The sequence below is a fragment of the Schistocerca cancellata genome, chromosome 1 (assembly GCF_023864275.1).
Source record: "Schistocerca cancellata isolate TAMUIC-IGC-003103 chromosome 1, iqSchCanc2.1, whole genome shotgun sequence".
Lineage (NCBI taxonomy): Eukaryota > Metazoa > Arthropoda > Insecta > Orthoptera > Acrididae > Schistocerca > Schistocerca cancellata.
In genome coordinates, this window is record NC_064626.1 from 445,567,640 (window position 1) to 445,584,915 (window position 17,276).

Here is a 17,276-nt window from a genome sequence, read left to right on the forward strand (position 1 = left end):
AGAGTATGCTATATTCTACAGTTTCTTTACTGCATAGGAAATACAACTCGTGCTTTTCATACTAATTGTTCCATCATATCTGACCTTGTCAAAAGGCTCAGTAACTCAAGTAAACTATTGGAAATGTGTGTTGTGGAAAGCATTTATCATATAACAGTTGCTTTTTTTTTTTTTTTCAAAAATATGTCTTGGTGACAATAATTCATATTAAGATGTTGGAAGTTGCCTTCTGTCATCAGGCAGTTTTATTTAATATAATTCAGATAAACGACTTTCATGCTACCTGCTTTTTTCCAAATTTTAGATATGATTGTGTTTCATGTTACCTTCTAAATTAGTTCACTCCATTTGAGATGTCATTATGCACATTCTTTCAAACCCCCGTCCCTACTCATGTGCAGTGGTGGTGTAATTTTTGTATTATTATGTACTACTAATTAGTGATGTGATATTATAAACAAATTATTTTTCCAGGGTGGTATCTACTTCTTCCAGTTAGTAGATCAATATGCTGCTTCAATATCAATAATGTTCTTGGCATTCTTTGAAGTGATTGGAATTTCTTGGCTGTATGGTGCCCACAGACTTGCAAGAAATGTAAATGATATGACTGGCAGGTTTCCTTCACTTTATATAAGATTTTGCTGGTGGGTAGCAGCACCCGTTCTTTTGATGGTATGCCTGATATTTTTCAGCCTTATTCTTAGTTATTAGTAATGCGAGATTATTTTCCTAGTGATAGAATATGAACAAAAATTTGTTGGTTACTATTTGCTTCACTGTGTTTCTTCCACAGGCATTACATAAAACATTACTAATAAAATAATAATTAGTTCCAAATAAAAATTGTTGATATAAATGGAAAAATGCAGAAACCATAAAAGTACAGATCCAGGAGAAATATTTTTCCATCTAGTGTATTATGAATTAATGAATGTAATTGTGGTAGACAAGCATTGTGTTAGACAGTATGTCTGCTGCTGATCTAGAGCCTGATGTTAATGACATGCTCCGAGAAGCTGCAGCTTGGTTTCTCTTTCAGTTAATATTAAAAAAACTAATTTTATTTAGTTCCACACTAAAAATAAAAATTCAGAGAACATAGTCATTGCACATGACAAACAGGCCCAGAACAGGCACACTCCACTAAATTCCTAGGGGTTCTTATTGACAGAAGGCTCAACTGGGAACATCATGTGTCCCTCCTGACTCTAAAAAGGGTGACATCAGCAACTTTTGCTTTAAGAATCATCACTTATTTTGGGGCCATCACCATTCAGAAATTGGCTTATTTTGGGCACTTTCACTCATTAATGAGTTGTGGCATAATCTTCGGGGGTAATTGACCAGTCCCCAAAAAAAGTCCTAACAGCTCAGAAGAGAGCAGTCAGAATTATGTGTGGGGTTTCTCCATGAACCTCATATAGAAAACTCGTCACTCAGTTAGGAATACTGACGACAATAAGTCAGTACATATACTGTCTGATGAATTGTGTCATTAAAAACTATGCTCATTATGAAAAAAATTGTTCATACCACAATTATAACACTAGAGGGAAAGATGATCTCTATTTTAAACTAAAAAACTTCACTTGTACAGAAGGGAGTAAAGTATGCTGCTATTATGACTTTTAATGCACTTCCTAATTATATTAAATTATGAGAGAAAATGAAATGCTATTCAGATGTATGTTAAAGAAATACCTACTTGACTGTCCACTGTACTCCTTAGATGAATTCTTTTCCAGAAGTAATTAAAAGTTCCCATATACACTTTTATGCACTTATGAATAAAAAGATATATCTTGTTATTGAGTTATTAGATGAAAGATACAATACTATTTTAATGTTAGACAGTGAATTGCAGTACTAGATCAATGTAACAGTATTATGAAAAGGAGAGTGACTACTCACCATATAGCGGAGATGCTGAGTCGCAGATAGGCACTATAAAAAGACTGTCTCAAATAAAACTTTTGGCCGTCACACATATGGCAAACGCAACTCACACACACGACTGCAGTCTCAGGCAATTGAAACCACACTGGAAGCAGCAGCACCAGTGCATGATGGGAGTGACAACTGGGTGGGGTAAAGAGGAGACTGGTGTGGGTAGGGGAGGGATAGTAGGATAGTATAGTGGGGGTGGCGAACAGTGAAGTGCTCCTGCAGGTTAGACAGAAGGCGGGGGGGGGGGGGGGGGGGGGGGAGTAGCAGAAGGAGAAAGACTGAGTGTGATGGTGGAATGATGGGTGTGTAGTGCTGGAATGGAAACAGGGAAGGGCTGGATGGATGAGGACAGTGACTAACAAAGGTTGAGGCCAAGAGGGTTATGGGAATGTAGGATGTATTGCAGGGAAAGTTCCCACCTGCACAGTTCAGAAAAGCTGCTGTTGGTGGGAAGGATCCATAAGGTACAAGCTGTGAAGCAGTCATTAAAATGAAAGATATATGTTTGGCAGTGTGTTCAGCAACATGGCAGTCCATTTATTTCTTGACCGTGGTTTGTTGGTGACCATTCATGCAGACAGACAGCTTTTGGTTTTCTGCCCACATAGAATGCAGCATGCTGGTTGCAGCGCAGCTCGTAGATCACATGACTGGTTCCACAAGTAGCCCTGCCTATGATGGGGTAGGTGATGTTTGTGACTGGATTGGAGTAGGTGGTGGTGGGAAGATGTATGGGGCAGGTCTTGCATCTAAATCTATTACAGGGGTATGAGCTATGAGGTAACCCCTGCTCCCAACCCCTTACCTCATGGCTCATACCCCTGTAATAGACCTAGGTGCAAGACCTGTCCCATACATCCCCCCACCACCACCTACTCCAGTCTGGTCACGAAAATCACCTATCCCATCATAGGCAGGGCTACCTATGAAACCAGTCATATGATCTACAAACTAAGTTGCAACCTCTGTGCTACATTCTATGTGCGCATGGCAACCAACAAGCTGTCTGTCTGCCAGACAAACATGTGGTTCCTGAAGAGAGGCAGCAGCCTTTTCAGTAGTTCGAGGTGCAACAGTCTGGATGATTGACTGATCTGGCCTTGTAATGCTGACCAAAATGGCCTTGCTGTTCTGGTACTGCGAACGGCTGAAAGCAAGGGGAAACTACAGCCGTAATTTTTTCTGAGGGCGTGCAGCTTTACTGTATGATTAAATGATGATGGCGTCCTCTTGGGTAAAATATTCTGGAGGTAAAATAGTCCCCCATTCGGATCTCCGGGCAGGGACTACTCAAGAGGATGTCGTTATCAGGAGAAAGAAAACTGGCATTCTACGGATCGGAGCATGGAATGTCAGATCCCTTAATCGGGCAGGTAGGTTAGAAAATTTAAAAAGGAAATGGATAGGTTAAAGTTAGATATAGTGGGAATTAGTGAAGTTTGGTGGCAGGAGGAACAAGACTTTTGGTCAGGTGAATACAGGGTTATAAATACAAAATCAAATACGGGTAATGCTGGAGTAGGTTTAATAATGAATAAAAATATAGGAGTACAGGTAAGCTACTACAAACAGCATAGTGAACGCATCATTGTGGCCAAGATAGACACGAAGCCCACGCCTACTACAATAGTACAAGTTTATATGCCAACTAGCTCTGCAGATGATGAAGAAATTGATGAAATGTATGATCAGATAAAAGAAATTATTCAGGTAGTCAAGGGAGACAAAAATTTAATAGTCATTGGTGACTGGAATTCGAGAGCAGGAAAAGGGAGAGAAGGAAACATAGTGGTGAATATGGATTGGGGCTAAGAAATGAAAGAGGAAGCCGCCTGGTAGAATTTTGTGCAGAGCATAACTTCTTGGTTCAAGAATCATGAAAGAAGGTTGTATACATGGAAAAACCCTGGAGATACTAAAAGGTATCAGATTATATAATGATAAGACAGAGATTCAGGAAACAGGTTTTAAATTGCAAGACATTTCCAGGGGGCAGATGTGGACTCTGACCACACTTTATTGGTTATGAACTGTAGATTAAAACTGAAGAAACTGCAAAAAAAGTGGAAATTTAGGGAGATGGGACCTGGATAAACTGACTAAACCAGAGGTTGTACACAGTTTCAGGGAGAGCAGAAGGGAAAAATTGACAGGAATGGGGGAAAGAAATACAGTAGAAGAAAAATGGGTAGCTTTGAGGGATGAAATAGTGAAGGCAGCACAGGATCAAATAGGTAAAAAGACGAGGGCTAGTAGAAACCCTTGGGTGACAGTGAAATATTGAATTTAATTGATGAAAGGAGAAAACATAAAAATGCAGTAAATGAAGCAGGCAAAAAGTAATACAAACGTCTCAAAAATGATATCAACAGGAAGTGCAAAGTGGCTAAGCAGGGATGGCTAGAGGACAAATGTAAGGATGTAGAGGCTTATCTCACTAGGGGTAAGATAGATACTGCCTACAGGAAAATTAAAGAGATTTTTGGAAAAAGGAGAACCACTTGCATGAATATCAAGAGCTCAGATGGAAACCCAGTTCTAAGCAAAGAAGGGAAAGCCGAAAGGTGGAAGGAATGTATAGAGGGTCTATACAAGGGTGATGTACTTGAGGAGAATATTATGGAATTGGAAGAGGATGTAGATGAAGATGAAATGGGAGATATGATACTGCATGAAGAGTTTCACAGAGCACTGAAAGACCTGAGTCGAAACAAGGCCCCCGGAGTAGACAATATTCCATTAGAACTACTGACAGCCTTGGGAGAGCCAGTCCTGACAAAACTCTACCATCTGGCAAGCAAGATGTATGAGACAGCCGAAATACCCTCCGACTTCAAGAAGAATATAATAATTCAAATCCCAAAGAAAGCAGGTGTTGACAGATGTGAAAATTACCGAACTATCAGTTTGATAAGTCACGGCTGCAAAATACTAATGCGATTTCTTTACAGACGAATGGAAAAACTGATAGTAGCCGACATCAGGTAAGATCAGTTTGGATTCCGTAAAAATGTTGGAACATGTGAGGTAATACTGGCCCTACGACTTATCTTAGAAAAAAGATTAAGGAAAGGCAAACCTACGTTTCTAGCATTTGTAGACTTAGAGAAAGCTTTTGACAATGTTGATTGTAATACTCTCTTTCAAATTCTGAAGGTGGCAGGGGTAAAATACAGGGAGTGAAAGGCTATTTAAAATTTGTACAGTAACCAGATGGCAGTTATAAGAGTCAAGGGGTATGAAAGGGAAGCAGCGGTTGGGAAGGGAGTGAGACAGGGTTGTAGCCTGTCCCCGATGTTATTCAATCTGTATATTGAGCAAGCAGTAAAGGAAACAAAAGAAAATTTTGGACTAAGTATTAAAATCCATGGAGAAGAAATAAAAAATTTTAGGTTCACCAATGACATTGTAATTCTGTCAGAGACAGCAAAGGACTTGGAAGAGCAGTTGAACGGAATGGACAGTGTCTTGAAAGGAGGGTGTAAGATGAACATCAACGAAAGAAAAACGAGGATAATGGAATGTAGTCGAATTAAGTTGGGTGATGCTCAGGGAATTGGATTAGGAAATGAGACACTTAAAGTAGTAAAGGAGTTTTGCTATTGGGGGAGCAAAATAACTGATGATGGTCGAAGTAGAGATGATATAAAATGTAGACTGGCAATGGCAAGGAAAGCATTTCTGAAGAAGAGAAATTTGTTAACATGGAGTATAGATATCAGTGTCTGGAAGTCATTTCTGAAACTATTTGTATGGTGTGTAGCTATGTATGGAAGTGAAACACAGACAGTAAATAGTTTGGACAAGAAGAGAATAGAAGCTTTCGAAATGTGGTGCTACAGAAGAATGCTGAAAATTAGATGGGTAGATCACATAACTAATGAGGAGGTATTGAATAGAATTGAGGAGAAGAGGAGTTTGTGGCACAATTTGACTAGAAGAAGGGATCGGTTGGCAGGACATGTTCTGAGACATCGAGGGATCACCAATTTAGTTTTGGAGGGCAGCTGGAGGGTAAAAATCGTAGAGGGAGACCAAGATATGAATACACTAAGCAGATTCAGAAGGATGTAGACTGCAGTGGGTACTGGGAGATGAAGCAGCTTGCACAGGATAGAGTAGCATGGAGAGCTGCATCAAACCAGTCTCAGGACTGAAGACCACAGCAACAACCGCCCTCCCCCAGCCTCCTCTTTATCCCCACCCAGTCGCCACTCCCATCATAAGCTGGTGCTGCTGCTCACAGTATGGTTTCAGTCGCCTGAGACTGCAGTCGTGTGTGTGTGCGTGTGTGTGTGTGTGTGTGTGTGTGTGTGTGTGTGTGTGTGTGTGTGTCTGTCTGTCTGTCTATAGTTTACTTGACAAAGGCCTTAATGGCTGAAAGCTTTACTTGTGGCAGTCTTTTTGTGGTGCGTATCTGCGACTCAGCATCTCCATTATATGGTGAGTAGCAACTTTTCTTTTCATAATAGTTACATTCCATCCTGAATTTTCCATTGTTTAATGCTAGATAAATGTTAGCTAGTAAATAAGAAAAATTGATACTTGTTATTATTTATATTACTGTACTATGTTATTAGTATTCTGTAGTATTAATTGTATTTGTACAATTATATTGACACATCCAAGCGAATTACTGGCATGTACGGATCTATGGGATATGAATACCAAATTAAAAAAATAGTAATAAATAAAGAAAATATAAAAACAAAAGTAAATAGAAAGCTACTAATCTGTTATGCCATGCAAACATTAATTTAATACAAAAAGAAAAAGAAATTTTTAATAATAATGGAAATTCCTGGATGGAACAATATGTAAAATAAGAGCAATGCAACCACTCACCCATAGCAAATTGATGTGTGGTGCATACACACACAGAATACAGTGGCTCTGCTTGTAGCAGAAAGTACACACACACACAGTGGCAGCACTAACAGCACTGATTAAAGAATATGGATTACTGAGAGCAGTTACCTTGACTGACAGATGTGGGGAGAGTGTAGGAAAGAACACACAAGGCAAAGGGGCTTGAGGAATAGTGCAAAGGCAGGAGCGAGAAAGATAGATGTCTCGGCAGCTGCACAAATGGTATCACAGAAGGTGATGGGGAGATGGAGTGGGAGATCTATTTATGGTCTGGTTGAAATAGAGTATTGGCTGCCAACAAAGGCTCTGGTAAGGTTATTGGTATAGAGAATTATCTTATCAAGGTCTGAATCTCCTCTTGACATTTGTCCATGCTTGTGATTTATAATTTTTGTTGCCATTACATCCTCAAATTAGTCGTGAAGAAATGTCTTGCTTCATGACAACTTTGCAGATGCCATGCTGTCAAAAATGAGAGAAAGGGTACAGAAACCCCTCTGTAACAACACAGTTACATTAGCAATGTAATTTTCAGGTGAGCTGTCAAACAAACCAAACAAAATGCACATGTTCAAACAATAGAAAATCCAGGCTGGAATAATAACAATACTACGAAAAGGATCATTGCTACTCACTATATAGTGGACGGCTGAGTCACAGACCAGCACAACAAAAAGACTGCCAAACTTGTGTTTGATGGTCTTTTTTGTCGTGCCTGTTTGTGACTCAGTATTTGCACTATATGGTGAGTAGCAACTATCCTTATCATAATATTGATCAAATGCACATGTTAAAATTTTTAGGCCTACAATAGATGAATTATTATAAACTTTATATTATACTTCATAGAAATAAAATTTGATGTACAGAAGATAACACATAGGTGCCACAACATGTTGGGGTGAATAAAAAGTTAGTGTTCACATAAGATGGATTTTCAAAACAACCCAAAAGTTATCAGCATGTTTTGACAACTCCAGCTTTTCGCTTCAGATGCAGCACCCATAGGTAGCAAGGCTGTAAGAAAGAGACTTTTCAACATGAAACAGGCGACAGTTGTCGAAATGGAGTTATTGTTGATGATTGGTGCACTTTATATGAACAGACGTATTTATGGAGCCACTGGAGAGGTGGAGATTTACATCTAGGAAGATATCTTGCACATTGGATAATTCAAGAGTTCACATAGAATTGTTGTATAATTAATTGTTTTCCACACAGAGATTTTGGCAGGTCAATAAGTTTGCTTAAAGGTCTGCCCACAGGTAACATTACAATATTACTCTTGGTAGTAATAGTAGATATAAAATACTGCTCTGAATTGTGGTACCAGTCACAAAACTGAAGAAGCAGACAATATATTTTTAGGAAAGAGGAGATACAAACAGTGAGGCAAGGATGTTGGAGGGAGGGACACGACAGCTCATGATTGGAGACTAGCGGAGATTTCAGAGCTGGGAGGGGTGGGCAGATTTTGGAAATGATTATATACTGTACGGACAGTTGCTGTCTGCACAGATCAGAAAAGCTTAAAAGCTTATGCTAGAGTAGGAGGGGAATAAGAGCCAAGTGGCAGGGCATTTGAAGCAGTACTTGATGTCATAGATGCTGTGCTGTGTGCTGCATTCCGCAACCTGGTTGAATTTAGTCACAACAGGTTGTTTTGTGGTGGCCTTCCATGTGAGCAGGCAATGTAATAGTCATATCTACTTTGAATACTCCACAGCACATCCAGCACAGATGGCATACGACGATGCTGTTTTCTTCGTTGCTTAAATGCTCCATCTTTGGATGCCAACCTCCCTCCTCCCCTCCTCCCACCCCCCCACCACCATACACCTACTAAATTCCCCATTATCATCTTGACACAAAACTTAGTACCTCCTTCACAATCTGCTTGTCAAGCTACATTCTTATCCATAATTACTTCTCCTTTGATGGCAAGATCTACAAATGAATCCCTGTATCTGTCCGGGGTATGCAAAAACATCTTAGTCGGCCACCTAATGGAATCCTTCCCATCCATTCAACATTACAAACCATTGGTCTAGTTCAAATTCATTAACAAATTCTACATTATCTGAACCCACAACAAGGACTGCATCTGCTCTTTCCTCTGGAATCTCAACAGTTTGTTGCCACAAATGAGGCTCCTGTGGGGGGGGGACCTCGTATTGGGAAGTAGGAGTGATAAAAATATCCTGATAATATTTCCAGAGTCCTTCAAAATATACAGACAACATCCTGTCTAGCTAGCCCAAATTTTCCATCATTTCTTCTCATGGTTAAGGATCCAAGAGTCACCTGTGAAAGCATCCAGACACGTTGTATACTGCAGTTACTATGTATGTTACACTCCTCACTCCGCTTTGCTGCTCCTCACACCTCTCTCTCTCTCTCTCTCTCTCTCTCTCTATCTATCTATCTATCTATCTAACTATCTATCTATCTAACTATCCATCTCCTTAGATTGGTTGTTTCACTGCACTGGTTTCAGCACACTGTATTCCATACTTTAGTACATTCATTCTGAACAACTAGATTAGATTAGATTAATACTAGTTCCATGGATCATGAATACGATATTTCGTAATGATGTGGAACAAGTCAAATTTTCCAATACATGACATAATTAAGTTAATTTAACAACATACTTAAGTTAATATAACAACTTTTTCATTTTTTGTGTTTATTTATTTTTATTTTTTTATTAATTTTAATTTTTTTATTAATTTTAATTTTTTTTTAAATTTATATCTAAAAATTCCTCTATGGAGTAGAAGGAGTTATCATTCAGAAATTCTTTTAATTTCTTCTTAAATACTTGTTGGTTATCTGTCAGACTTTTGATACTATTTGGTAAGTGACCAAAGACTTTAGTGCCAGTATAATTCACCCCTTTCTGTGCCAAAGTTATATTTAATCTTGAATAGTGAAGATCATCCTTTCTCCTAGTATTGTAGTTATGCACACTGCTATTACTTTTGAATTGGGTTTGGTTGTTAATAACAAATTTCATAAGAGAGTATATATACTGAGAAGCTACTGTGAATATCCCTAGATCCTTAAATAAATGTCTGCAGGATGATCTTGGGTGGACTCCAGCTATTATTCTGATTACACGCTTTTGTGCAATAAATACTTTATTCCTCAGTGATGAATTACCCCAAAATATGATGCCATATGAAAGCAACGAGTGAAAATAGGCGTAGTAAGCTAATTTACTAAGATGTTTATCACCAAAATTTACAATGACCCTTATTGCATAAGTAGCTGAACTCAAACGTTTCAGCAGATCATCAATGTGTTTCTTCCAATTTAATCTCTCATCAATGGTTACACCTAAAAATTTGGAATATTCTACCTTAGCTATATGCTTCTGATTAAGGTCTATATTTATTAATGACGTCATACCATTCACTGTACGGAACTGTATGTACTGTGTCTTATCAAAATTCAGTGAGAGTCCGTTTACAAGGAACCACTTAGTAATTTTCTGAAAGACAGTTTTGACAATTTCATCAGTTAAGTCTTGTTTGTCAGGTGTGATTACTATACTTGTATCATCAGCAAAGAGAACTAACTTTGCCTCTTCATGAATATAGAATGGCAAGTCATTAATATATATTAAGAACAACAAAGGACCCAAGACTGACCCTTGTGGAACCCCATTCTTGATAGTTCCCCAGTTTGAGGAATGTGCTGATCTTTGCATATTATGAGAACTACTTATTTCAACTTTCTGCACTCTTCCAGTTAGGTACGAATTAAACCATTTGTGCACTGTCCCACTCATGCCACAATACTTGAGCTTGTCTAGCAGAATTTCATGATTTACACAATCAAAAGCCTTTGAGAGATCACAAAAAATCCCAATGGGTGGTGTTCGGTTATTCAGATCATTCAATATTTGATTGGTGAAAGCATATATGGCATTTTCTGTTGAAAAACCTTTCTGGTAACCAAACTGACATTTTGTTAGTACTTCATTGTTACAGATATGTGAAGCTACTCTTGAATACATTACTTTCTCAAAAATTTTGGCTAAAGGTGTTAGAAGGGAGATTGGACGGTAATTGTTGACATCAGATCTATCCCCCTTTTTATGCAAAGGCATAACAATAGCATATTTCAGTCTATCAGGGAAAATGCCCTGTTCCAGAGAGCTATTACACAGGTGGCTGCGAATCTTACTTATCTGTTGAGAACAAGCTTTTAGTATTTTGCTGGAAATGCCGTCAATTCCATGTGAGTTTTTGCTTTTAAGCAAGTTTATTATTTTCCTAATTTCAGAAGGAGAAGTGGGTGAGATTTCAATTGTATCAAATTGCATAGGTATGGCCTCTTCCATTAACAGCCTAGCATCTTCTAATGAACACCTGGATCCTACTATATCCACAACATTTAGAAAATGATTGTTAAAAATATTTTCAACTTCTGACTTTTTGTTCGTAAAGTTTTCATTCAATTTGATGGTAATACTGTCTTCCTGTGCTCTTGGTTGACCTTTTTCTCTTTTAATAATATTCCAAATTGTTTTAATTTTATTATCAGAGTTACTGATTTCAGACATGATACACATACATCTGGATTTTTTAATAACTTTTCTTAATATAACACAGTAGTTTTTATAATGTTTGATAGTTTCTGGGTCACTACTCTTTCTTGCTGTCAGCTACATTTCCCTTTTCCGGTTACAAGATATTTTTATACCCTTAGTAAGCCACGGTTTGTTACAAGGTTTCTTACGAGTATATTTAACTATTTTCTTGGGGAAGCAGTTTTCAAATGCATTTACAAAAATGTCATGAAATAAATTATATTTTAAATTGGCATCAGGTTCACGGTACACCTCATCCCAGTCTAACTGCTGTAGGCTTTCCCTGAAATTTGCAATTGTTAAATCGTTGACTGAACGTACTACTTTGGAGGACTGTTTAGTATCGCTGAATGGAGCTATGTCATATATTGTAACTAGCTGTGCACCATGATCAGAAAGACCATTCTCAACAGGCTGAGCATTTATCTGGTTAAACTTATCTTGGTCTATAAAGAAGTTATCTATCAGTGAGCTGCTATCCTTTACCACCCGAGTAGGAAAATCAATAACGGGTGTCAAATTGAAAGAACCGAGTAATACTTCAAGGTCATTTTTCCTATTACCCTCTTTCAGAGAATCTACATTGAAGTCCCCACAAATAATAATTTGCTTCCCCCTGTCTGACAGATAGCACAACAAGGAGTCCAAATTTTTCAGAAATAGATGAAAATTTCCTGATGGGGACCTATATACGGTTACAATTATAAATGTGCCTTTATTTAATTTAAGCTCACAGGCACATGCTTCTATATGTTTCTCTACACATAACTTTTTTGTTTCTATACTTTTTGCACAATGATAACTTTTGACATATATGGCAACTTCTCCTTTCTCCATATTTTCTCTCATTACATGTGCAGAGAGCTTATATCCACTTACATTTACCTTATCCATATCAGTAACAATGTGATGCTCAGACAGGCATAGTATATCTATTTCATCCTCAGCTTCTAAATCTTCTAAACAAACCAGAAGCTCATCTATTTTATTCTTTAAACTCCCAATATTTTGATGAAATATACTTACATTATTTTTAATTATACTTTTATGAGAACCTTTCCTTATTCTAACATTTGTAATACTCTCCTGTCTGAGTTTCTCATTGTGCTTAGGCCTAGTTGCTATACCAGTGGTCACATGGTGTTCAGAGAGGCAGATTATGTCAACTGGGTTGGGTGACTTTAATTCATCAATGCAATTACCTAGGACTGAGATACAACTTGGTGGAGATAAAATTTCTGGTGATTGGTGAAAATTTATAATTGACAGCTGTGATTGGTGATCCAATGTGCTAGAATTGTGCTGTTTAATTTCTTTCCTAAACTGAAGATTTGTTTCAATCCTGACCTCTCGTAGAACTTGACATCTTTCTGTCTTACCTATCCTAAAAAAGGTGCTGCTCCAACACCTGTAACCACTGGTATTTTACCATTCATGGCAGTGCCTCCCCCCCTTAAATTTCCTGCTATTACCCCAGCCAGTTTCCCCTTCCCTTTCCTGTTGAGACGTAGGCCGTGCTTGGTATAGTCCCACCTACTGAGAGTATCAACAGGAACCACACCAATATGAGCCCCCGCACCCAACCCAAGCAGCCGTTCCAACTCCAAATTAACTCTCCCAACAGAAGAGTTCAAATGAGGCCGGTCATGGCGTCTCAGGACAGATACAAACTCAACATTGGTGTGTCTCGATGCTGACGCAACCTTTACCAGGTCACTCTCTATACTGTACCCAGGATGTCTGTCGATGCTGTTCCCTGGCCCTCCCACAATAACCACGGTGTCTTCCCTGGTAAATCCTTTACAGAGTGAACCTAAATCCTCTGTCACCTGATCCAGACTAGCACTTGGTTTGAAAAAATTTGTGACCTGGTATTCTGGTCCTAATTCCTCCTGCAGAAGTTGGCCTACACCTCTGGCTCTGTAATGTAGAGGTCAACTCAGAACTACTGACAGCAAAATATAACACAACTGCGAAAATTACAGCACCTGCCTTCATTTCCCTTCCCATTTTTTCTGTCCATTCCCATAGTCTCATTTTAATTTGTAACTTTCAATTTTTTGCTGTAATAAAAAGTGACTGTATCATTTCTTATTTTGTCAATTGCCTTCTTTACAGTGTGTGTGGGTATTCTGCCTCATAGATTATGAGTCTCCCACATACAACAACGGAGAGTATAGGTACCCAGTTTGGGCAGAAGTGCTTGGTTGGTGCATAGCGTCAGCATCACTCCTGTGCATACCAGCATTTGCTGTTGTTGTTGTAATTAAGGCTGAGGGATCAACACTTAAAGAAGTAAGTAGTGAAGAACAACTAATAAAATTATGATAATGATTTTACATTTAGTTTCCACATTTGCAATTGATCCTGACATTATTTTCTGGACTATTTGTCAATACATAGGCCGTTATGCTGTAACGCTTCAAATGAAGACATTGGAGAAGGGTATAGAAGAGGGAATTAAACATGTAATTTCAGAATTATATGAGGTGTAATCTAAAAGTTCCCAAAATATATTAACTAATAGTATTATAATATGTTTGTTTGTATGGCCATCTCCTGCAGCAGCTGTTAAGATCAATCTTAAGCTTACTTAAATTAACTGCAGTGAGCTTAAGATGGAGAAACCAATGATAACTGATAAAATTATGTTCCAACTAGATCTTAATCTGCACTTGCATCTTCAGATTTGGTCCCTTGGGAGCAAATTCTGTCATCTTGTTTGTGTTCAAAATTTCATGAATATTCTAAGCCACTTGTAGTCATAAAGAAAGCTGGACAATTCAAATGGACTCATAACAATTCTATGTAGACTTGGGAAATTTTTGGTACAACTTTGTCATTATATTGGCAGCAAATGAAAAGTTTATCCATGCAAAAAATGGTCACTGATTTCCCAGCAAGCATTATAGAATTATATGATATCTCATTTTCTACAACAGTATGTAGCACAAATTAACAGGGGGGAAATAGAGAAAATAAGAAAGAAAATACAGTTAGAATGAAAAAAGTAACAGATATGAAAAGCCATATTCTTGGATGAAACGAGGAGGGCAGAAGAGGATATTAAAGGAAGAACTTGAATCTTGCATGTTTGAGGGAGGGACAAAGGAGTATGAAGGGAGGGTAGAAGGGAACAGAGAGAGGATGGACAAATCATGACAATTGTAAGTAAGGCTCCAGTATCACTGCTTAAAACATTTATTAATTATTATTTTAAGCAGTGATACTGAAACCATACTTACAATGTCATTTCAAGACATATATGTATTTCACTGCAGGCCCAATCATCAAGAAGCTAAATCATAACAAGTTAGGAAAACTTTGACAGCATAATTTTGGCCAATGTAGAGCATTGCAGCTCCACTGAAAGTGTTGTCCTTGCACATGAAAAAATGGGTTAATTGCCATTTGTAAACAGATGAAAACCACCTCTATGGATTATAAACTAGTGCAATCAGTTGTGTTAAACAGTCTACCAGTAGGTATGAAAGGTATCTAAAGTACTTACTTTGTCGGTGGTACTGTCTCCTTCCAAATAAATACTGGATGGGGACATACCACCAATCATTGTCTTTATTGTAAGTGGCACGCCAGTGAGATATAGGGGCACTGTACACAGGGGGAGGGAAAACGGGTGAGGGCGAGGAAGAATTTGAGCTACTACACCCCAACCAATACATTTGAGGTGCTTCCTCGTTATCTGTAATGAATCAGACAGTGAAATAATATGAAAACTGACCTTTAAATTGGGAGCCATTAACATTCAGATTATAATCAAGATTGACAAAGTAAAGCAAGTCCTGGGTAGTATGAAAGGGTATAGAATAGCCATCCTGGCACTGCAAGAAATAAGATTCATCAATGAGAACACATCGAAGTCAGAATGGTATATCATTGCAAAGGGAAGACCAAGTCACAGTGTTTAGAAGCAGCCTTTTATGTTTGACACAGCATTTGTGGTAGACAGGAACTACCTGACTAATGTTTCTGAATGGAAGGGTGTCAACAAGACACTCTTGTACCTAGGGATGAAGACATGAAACAAATGTACATGCACCTGCGAATTAGAAAACAAAAAAGACAATGCAGAAACAGAGCAGTTCTGGAACATAATATATAAGGTAATGACAAAAGCAAATAAGAGGGGGAGTAACAGTCCTGTTGGGTATTTCCAATGCACAGTTTGCTACAGAGAAGAGATTCAAAGGCCTTGTAATAGAATATTTGGCACGCAAGAGAATCAATGAGAATGGAGAGATGCTAGCAAATCTGTTCAGGAGGCACAAGCTGAGAATTGTGACCACTCACTATAAAGTCAATGCATCTAAGAAGATGACATGACTCCAGGTAATAGGGTTAGCAAGAGACAATTAGGCCATGTAACGACCCAAGACAAGAACCACAGAGATTTTGAACACTAGTGTCACGAAAACTGTAGAATGGAATCTGACTATTGCCTCACTGAAATGAAATGCAAATGGCTACAAAATAGAAATCAAAGATAGAAAACCATGAACACTAACATAGTTAACAAATAACTTTTGAACAGATACAAGAATGAATGTGCAAGGTTGGTTGGTTTGCGGGGGTTGAAGGGTCCCAATTTTCAAGGGACTTTACAGTTAAAACATGTGGGCGAAAGTGAAGGACATCGTAAAAGTGGAATGAGAATGACTGCTCCCAAGTAACAAGAGAAGGGCAACACAAATGGTCACAGATTTGTTTGACCCATGGGACTGTGTCACAGAGATGCTGAAGAAACTGAACTGGCAGACTCTTGAAGATACTTGTAAACTATCCCAAGAAAGCTTGCTTACAGAGTTCCAAGAACTGGCTTTAAATGATGATTCTAGGAATGTACTACAACCTCTTCCTTACCACTCGCATAGGGATTGTGAGGGCAAGATTAGGTTAATTACAGCACCATAGAGGTATTTAAACAATCATTCTTCCCACACTAAATACATGAATGGAACAGGAAGAAACCCTAATAACTGATACAATGGGAAGAAATACCCTCTGCCATGCACTTCAAAGTTGTTTGCAGAGTATCAGTGTAGATGCAGACGTAAAAGAAAATAAGAGTGGTAGATGGATGAGTGTAAAGAAGCTGTTGAGTCTGCAAGAAGTGTATGGAGGCTCTGGCAGAAAACTAAGAAAGAAAACAACTCAAAAATTTGTGAAACTGAGAATAACTACTAAAATAATAATAAATTCCAGGAAAAACAAGTGGAATGAAAGTTGGAAAAGTTGATCATGCAGTCAAGGAAAACCAGACAAGAGCCTTCTGCAAGGAGATAAAGAACAAGATAAAAGGACCATGAAGCCATGTGAAATGACATGTTGTTGAACTGAAAATAGAGAGAAAGATGCAATTTGTGGAAATGGCAAGGTACTTAAACAATCTGCTGACCCTGCAACACCTACAGGAAGGTTAATGCTACAATACAACAAGGTAAACTGCAGAGCTCATACACGCACCTTCACGGAAGTGTTAAAAATAATTAAGATTCTCAAGAGCAATAAGGGTGAAGGTTATGATGGCATTTACACTGAGGAAATTAAATGGGGTTGTCTGGTGACAGAGCAAAGTATATAAAAGAATAATAAAGGACATCTGGATGAACAGAAAGGTATCAAAAGCCTGGGAAAAAGCCGTCATGCCAATTCATGAGAAGGGTGACAAAATGGTACTGGATAACTGCAACTATCTCTAAGTCTACATCCACACTCTGAAGACCACCACAAAGTGCATAGCAGAGGGTATGTCCCTTCATACCAGTTATTAATGTTTCTTTCCATTCCATTCACATATGAAGCAGGGGAAGAATGATTGAGTGCCTCTGTGCATGCT

The 17,276-nt window shown here is 38.3% G+C and overlaps 1 protein-coding gene and 1 long non-coding RNA gene across 2 annotated transcripts in view; one reads left to right on the top strand and one right to left on the bottom strand.

The window, feature by feature from the left end:
- LOC126176615 (sodium- and chloride-dependent GABA transporter ine-like) overlaps positions 1-17,276 on the top strand; it is a 339,257-nt gene that overhangs the window by 317,631 nt on the left and 4,350 nt on the right. The window contains exons 9-10 of the mRNA XM_049923778.1: positions 475-675; positions 13,538-13,714. Coding sequence (XP_049779735.1) covers positions 475-675; positions 13,538-13,714 — 378 coding nt within the window. The remainder of the gene's footprint in view (positions 1-474; positions 676-13,537; positions 13,715-17,276) is intronic.
- Positions 1-17,276, bottom strand: part of LOC126176636 (uncharacterized) — a 104,341-nt gene that overhangs the window by 44,921 nt on the left and 42,144 nt on the right. The window lies entirely within an intron of this gene.